The sequence below is a fragment of the Cyprinodon variegatus genome, unplaced genomic scaffold (assembly GCF_000732505.1).
Source record: "Cyprinodon variegatus isolate N-32 unplaced genomic scaffold, C_variegatus-1.0 Scaffold168, whole genome shotgun sequence".
Lineage (NCBI taxonomy): Eukaryota > Metazoa > Chordata > Actinopteri > Cyprinodontiformes > Cyprinodontidae > Cyprinodon > Cyprinodon variegatus.
Genome location: NW_015150621.1, coordinates 443,826 through 451,515, shown reverse-complemented (window position 1 = coordinate 451,515; position 7,690 = coordinate 443,826). Strand labels below are relative to the sequence as shown.

At 37.3% G+C, this 7,690-nt stretch overlaps 1 protein-coding gene across 1 annotated transcript in view; it reads left to right on the top strand.

Annotated features, from left to right (window-relative positions):
- Positions 1–7,690, top strand: part of veph1 (ventricular zone expressed PH domain containing 1) — a 106,407-nt gene that overhangs the window by 47,126 nt on the left and 51,591 nt on the right. Inside the window, exons 5-6 of the mRNA XM_015378278.1 lie at positions 3,999–4,162; positions 6,605–6,814. Coding sequence (XP_015233764.1) covers positions 3,999–4,162; positions 6,605–6,814 — 374 coding nt within the window. The remainder of the gene's footprint in view (positions 1–3,998; positions 4,163–6,604; positions 6,815–7,690) is intronic.

Sequence of the window (7,690 nt, the reverse complement as noted above, 5' to 3'; positions counted from 1 at the left end):
GGATGGATGGATGGATGGATGGATGGATGGATGGATGGATGGATATATAAGGCTAATCATTCGGTCAGGATGTTCTTTTATCTGCTCAGGTTGTTCTTACTGTATGTGAGCATTAGGTGCAGTTTTAGGGCTGTAAATCTCCCCCAGTGTATTTTGTGCAGACCCTTATCTCCTCCATCCTTTTAAAATACCTTTGAAAAGACATTTAACTTTCAACTGAAGCTTAATGGTTATTTCAAGCTTTTTGTGTGTTTCTGTACTGAAGCTCTCTTTGTCTTTCTTTAATGATGATTAAAGTTCAACTGTGTGTAGGTGGTCGGGTTTGATTATAAACAGTGTATGTTAGGGTTAAGACAGGTTTATACAGCCTGGGACTGAGAAAGATAGATAAAGGAAACATGCATACTGTATAATGGTTCTGGTTGTGACTCAAACCTTTGCTGGTTGTGTTTAGGATGATAAACAGCCTCTTTATGTCCTATCCTGAGCACCACAGTGTGCCAAAATTGTGATTGCTATTTTTGACTTTTTGTTAGGTGACATTTTAATTACAAGTTGATCAGAACCTGTGAGTACTTTGTACTAAGTATGAACATGTACCATTACCAATTGTATTATTTATCACTGGATTACATTCCAGCTTATTGGTAAGTGCCTCTAACCCAGAATTTTCTCAGGCAAGTTTATTTGTATAGGACAATTCAGTACAAGGACATTTCAAAATGTTTTATATGAATTAAACAATAAAATAGAAGGGAGAAAAAAAAGCAGGATAAAAGAAAAAAAAGATAAAAACATGATATAAGCAGGTGCTAAAACACATAACATGATTAGGCAACAACCTTGTCCAACTGATAACCTTAAACTAATAATTCCTCAGTTAACAGTTTAACTTAAACTGTCAAAGGCAGCTAAAAAAACGAGTTTTTAACATTGAGTTATAATAGGTTTTCAGCACTTTTCCAGTCTTCTGTGAGTTTCTCCAGATACATATAGCATAGAAACTAAATGCTGATTCTTCATGTTTGGTTCTAGTTCTCGGTGAACAGAGTAGACTTGACCTAGAAAACCTGAGTGGTCTTGGAGGTTGATAGACTGACAGCAAATCTGTTACAGTATGTATTTTAGTGGCGATCCATTCAGTGATTTATAAACTAACATAAGGGTTTTAAAGTCTATTCTCTGAGCTACAGGCAGCCAGTGGAAGGACTTCAGAACCAGGCTGATGTGCTCTACTTTCTTAGTTCTAGTGAGAACACAGGCAGCAGCGTTTTGGATCAGCTGCAGCTGTCTGATGCACTTTTTAGACAAACCTATGATGAGACTGTTGTAGTAACCAATTCTGATTAATGCATGAATACATTTTTGTGGATCCTGTTTGGACATTATTCCTTTAGTCCTGGATTCTTAGGGGTAAGTCTTGTTTCTCTCTCCATAGGCTCCATCTAAACCTGTAACCCTTTTAAATATAAAATCAGTCAAACTCTTCTCCCTTATTTCTACTGTGCAATAATAATGCATACAATTTTTTTTATTTTTCTAATGTAGCTCAGCTTAATTTGTACCTATATTTTCTATTTTCCACATAGATGGAATCAGTTTATTAAAAAAAAGAAAAAGAAAGTTTTGCTTCTCTTGTTTTGAGCCTTTTTTGGACTTACAGACTTTTCTCACATATTCTCAATTTGAAATACTATCAGGCTAATTTAAACATCAAATATGAAATATCTCATGTGGTTTCCCCTTTGAAGGATATAAGAGTTATTGTGTAAAATTCCTGAAAATCACCAATAATAACTCCTCTATTTGAAAACAAGGGTCTTTGTTCAGTGAAGTGAATAGCTTAAAGATGTTTTATTGTCAGACGGAGGCTGTTGCGTAATCCTGTGGGTTTTCCGGGCCTGTAAACTGCTTTGCAAATGCCCTTATGTGGCCAATCATGCATCATCTTGACTTTGTTTCAGCACATAGAAATGGAAAAACAATTATTTCTAAACCTTGGATATTCTTTAGTGAGGGGGAATATTATGCTTTTTGATGTAAATAACAGTTGATAGATAGAGAGATTATAAACAGCTAATAAGTAAAGGTCAAATGTCTTTTGCAGCGTGCTTTCTATTTTAACAGTATGGGTCATTAACACATAATTAAGTGCCACATATGAAATTTAAATAAGTAATTTCCCTCTGGGATTATTAAAGTATTTCTGATTCTGAACTATCCATCCTCAACATATTCTCATTATCAGTTCGTATGAAATCGTACGAAAAGTTATGCACAGTAATTCGTATGTTTTTGACGTTTTTCCTCGAAAAAACATATCAGTGCGCATGCGCAGCCAGACATACGAAAAAAGCAGATCAGCGGACGGACGTAAAACTGGGACAGACAGTGCAATAATTACTTCATGATGTCTCTCACTAGGTTGCTGGCTGTTTTGTATGTTAGGGTTAGGGTTAATTGTATGTTAAATTGTATGTTATTGAATGGTCAGTAAGATGCGCAAGGGCATGGATATCTTGTCTCGAGGCAAGACGTAAAAATACGACGAAATATGACGAAAAAAACGTCAAAAACGTACAAAATACTGTGCATAACTTTTCGTACAATTTCATACGAACTGATAATGAGAATACACTGACATCCTCCATACGTGGGGTGGGGGTGGGGGGGTCAATCTGATCATTAGAGCAAAATCAAACCTGATGATGTCATGATAGGCTTAAGAGACTTAATCCACATGCAGAACACCATAGGAAGCTGATTAAAAGTTTAACAGAGTTTATTGAAAAAACACACAGAGTAATTATGAACTGGTTCTGGTACAGGTCCGGGACTGGAATCACTGATATCTGCAGAGATGGATAGTTTGATTAGCAAGGCAGCTTAGATGGCTTGTCGAGTGTGTTAATTCAGAATGTACCTAGATGAGGTTCTGGCAGATCCTTTGAGAGGGGGGGAACCGGTTGGGTCCAGAGACTGTAGATTCAGCAGGGAGCTCAGCAGCAGCAGCGTCTAGCTTCTGACTTGTGAGTTTCAGACCTTGACTTGGTTTCCTAGCTCTTCCTTGAGAGCTGTTGGAGGAATCCAGACTGATATCTTCAGGTTTGGCTTCCTTGGACAGGCAGGCAGGTTTCCAGGCAAAGCTCATCCAGAGCTTCAGACTTCAGTCGGGTTTTCTGTGAGCAAAGAAGACAGAGGGAGGTTAGAATCCAGTTTCTCTCTAGAGCCAACTAAGATTCTCTAAGATTAACAGAGGCTCAGGTTCGCTAACCAAACTTGGTCAACACTGCGGCGTTGAAGGAAGGTCTGACTGCTGCTTATGTAGGAGGTCTCCTGATGGGCTGATGATCCTCAGGTGTGCTGAGGGCTCCAGGCCAGGAGACCCACAGCGCTCTCTGCTGGAGACAGGTGGCAGATCTGCAGATCCCAACAGATGACCAGCATGCAAAAGTTTTTTTTATTGACAATTACCTTCAGTTTACAGTAAAACACAACAACCACTGCTAGTGCATTAATAAGTGGGATTTTTTCAAGAGTACTTCTTGATTTTCACAGCAATAACTTCATGAATAGAAACAATACAGGTATTTCAGGGTTTAATTAGTTCTTTTGACAAAGTTATACTTAAATGAAGTGAGCTTAGTTTTATTTTGCTGTGCAAAAACTCACTGGTAATGTTTTTTTTTTGTGTAATAACCAATAACATATGGCTAATAATAACATAATAACACTTTTTTTACACTATTCCTTCGAAGCTATAATCTATGTCTTTAGGGTTTATAAGAACAATGTTTCCTAATACAGGTAATCTTGTCAGTAGTAATTGTAAGCACAAACAGTGAAGCTACTTTGATGCAAATATAGTGAATTTACATGAGACTATTTTGAGTGAATACCGTGCATATTTAATACATACCCACAGTTCTTTAACAGCATTGCAACCCTATTTCTATAATAGACTTATATACTTGTCCTGGTCTTTTCTTTTGTTGCAGGAAACCACATGATGTTACGCGTGCTTCCATCAGTCTACCACAAACAGCCAGACACCATTCACCATCATCTGGGTAGCCTTACAGCAATGTTGCCCCAGCTGGAGAGACCCGAGCAGCAACACCTGATCAGACTTATTCAGATGGTTGCAGAGCAGCATCCACTTGTAAGTAATTCCTCTTATTTATAAGGCTTGAATTAGCAGTCTTTAAAAGAATAGTAGCAGTACCAATATTAAACTTGGCAGCCAGAAATAATGGCAGCAATGATTTGGTAAATTGGATTAAAATGTGACCAAAATATTGGGAAGAATAGAATTTCTCTTTGCAAAGTTTACCACATGTGATCACATATTATTCAGGGTGGATTCCTGTGCCCGTTCTAATGTGTAAAACTGCAATCAATGATTTATATTAAAGTGTGAGAAAATAGAGGAGCAGATCTGCTACAAGGCATTGTCTGGTGTTGCTAATGGTTACCTGTTTTGCAACCACAATTTCTTTGAATAAAATTGTTCCTAAATTCTGGGAATGTCTGCAAAAAATATGGGACCTGAAGGAAGAATTTTCCAGTTCATCAAGACCTTTAATGCCAAAAATTTAATGGTAGTGGAAAATGGCTTGACAACAGTGTTTTTCAACTGCTAAGATATCCCCCCCACAGCCCCCCCTGAACCCCCCACACAGTGGAAGTGAGTCTATCTGTGACACATCAGGTTGGAGACCTTTTGAGAAGGAGGCCATATAATAAGAAATTTGTTTTAAAGAAACCTGTGAACAAAAATTACATTTCGATAGGCACATCTGGATTACAGGAAGTACATTAGCTGGACCACAATGGATTATTGTACGGTTACTTTGATAAATCCCTCTTCCAGCTGTGTGGAACATCTTGAAAAACATTTGCGTGGAAAAGAAAAGTTTAGTTCTTAACCATAGAACGGCTGATGCACTGAATTAATCCATGGTTGTGGTTGTTTCTCAACTATGTGATAAGAATTACTTACTGTTCTTCTCAAAAATTACAATTCAGTTACATTTTAATGATAATCTGTATATTTTTCAGCGGAATAAAGAGCTGCGCTACAAACAAGAAAGGGCAAAAGGGCCATGTAGGTCTGGAAGGTAGTTTTTTTCTCCCTTAAAGGTCCTATAATATGCTTTTTTACTGTATGTAACCAAAGTCAAAGTCTAGGCATAGATATAATGAAATCCTGACTTTTGCAAACTACAAAGTATTCATATTTCATGAAATATTATTTATTTTCTAATTATAAGACACCTTTTTGGTATTTTACTTTATGGACATAAAAATCAATAGGAAAAGCTAGTGTATGTGAAGCTGTTGGAACGCCACTGAAAAGTTTTGCAACTTTGCATCAAACACACCTCAGTCTGAGTGTCAACAAGCACATCTACTGTAAGCAGCATAAAATTCATATGCACTTGGCAAAAACTGAGGTAATACAGTATTGTTATGTTACAAGCATATAGCCAAAATAGCAGAAAAAAAAAATTTAATGTAAATTTTTCTTGAAATAAATTCATTTTTTTCTTGAATAAAGGAGGTAAGTTTAATTTCGTTTATGTATATAGTGGCAATTCAAAACACGTCATCTCAAGGCACTTTAAAGAGACAATTCAAGCCAGATCATACAGTCAGATTGATTCAAAGTTTTCTAAGGAAAACCAGTTGATTGCATCGACTCATTGTCTCAAATTAAATCCCTTACACCAAGCATGCTAGTAGCGACAGTAGACAGGAAAAACTCCCTTTTAACAGCAAGAAACTTCCGGAAGAACCAGGCTCAACATGAGTGGCCATCTGCTGAGGCTGACTGGGGTTCAAGGACACAGAAGCAGACATACAGCAGCAGCCATTCTCTGTATGCCGCTTTGAGAACATTATTCTTGAAAACTAAATAGAGCTGATAAAATTGAGCTCTGCAGGAATACCTTTAATCCAGCATATTTTGGAATTTAGTTGTTGTGATCCAACACTGGGGTGTTGGATCACAACAAATACCAGCAAACAAATCACCCAGTGGTTAAACATGCACAGTTTTATTCAGAGGAGAAACAAACCCAGCCATCTGGAGTTTCTTTTTCTCTCCCTTATCCCCCCCCACACCCATCCATGCACATAAAGGATTGGCAGCTTCATTGTTTCAGTATTCATCACAGCACTTGTGAAATGTTCTGCATTTTAATGTCACTTACTGGACGTGATGTTGGTAATGTGAAAAGATATATATATATATATATATATATAGAAAACATTTTAAGCTGTCATGCACCATGTTTGGTAGAAAAAAAACAATTGTTGCATATTTCTCCAGAAAACGTGACTCATTATGGAGCAGCAACAGAGCAGACAATCGTGGGTTTTCAGTCTAGTGCATCTGAGTGAGATCAGTGGCGATAATGAGCAGGAACTGTTCATTCATTCAGTTTGTTCAGAAGGTCCGTCTTTTGTTCTATATATTTAATGAAAGAGATGGAGCTCAGACTCAATTTGGTTTGTTAGTGCAGAAGCGTAGTCACACACTAATGAAACAATGCTGAGTATTTCTTGTAATTTTTGGCTTCATTTGTCCTAATCCTTGCAGATGCTGAGCACACATGTGCCCACACTGGTCAGCTATCTTGGGGAGCACACACTTACAGAGGCTTTGTTGGGTGCTCTTGTGGACGTTTCCCAGGCCAGCCCTTCGTCACTGGTCAGCTTTCTGCCATCACTGAGGATGCTGGGACAACAGTCTGCAGCTTTTCTTTGTCATGTGGCAAAAATCCATGGTGCTGTTGGCATCCTAAGTGAGGTAAAACACCCAAGACACATACAAAATTAAATATTTCTCTAAGAGGCTTGGAAGGAAGAGCCTGCCCTACATTAGGTCATAATGAAGTGAAAGAGAGATGCTGTTGATGGTTTTCTGTCAGACCCCAGTGGCAGGAAACTGAACAAGCACAACATTCATATTTTCTAAATAATTAACTGAAGATGGTTCGGTTTTTCTTGAAGGCCTCACCATACTATTAAATATTCATGTATATTACACATCAAAACTGTAAATGTTTATAATTTACTATTATAAACACAGACATAAGAATGATAACAGTCAAAAAATGGAGATATGTATTTGTACTCTTGAAACGTGTGCATGAAAAATGATGTCTTCCTGTAAAGATAAACCCTGCTGTTGTGACCTTTTTATATAAAATCTTGGAGATTAGGGTTTAATAAATACAAAAAAAAAAATGATTAAGAAAACTCAAATAAAGACCTGCCAAGTGGATCAAGCCCAGCATAAAGTGGATTTATCTGAACAATATAAAGCTTTAATAATACTTAACAAAGCAAAGGATAGCAGGTATTTTTGGGGTCTCCAAAGCCAAAACAATAAACAAAAGCTGAGATTGTTCCTGAAATGAACCTGTTGAAGAATGTATTAATTTAATTGACTTCATCCAGACTTCCATCTGTCTGATTATCGTTCTGCTTGATGCCTGCTGGAGCTTGCTTTCCAGCCTCTTCTTGTATGCCTCCTTGCATTATCTTATCTTGACCTTAAGTTGCTTTTGTATAATCCTCAATAATTCCCTGACTCCCTGCAATTTAATGTTTTAGATAAATTAATCCATGAGTTGGAATTAAACACAATGGGCCGGATTTATCAAGATCCAATTTTGCGTGC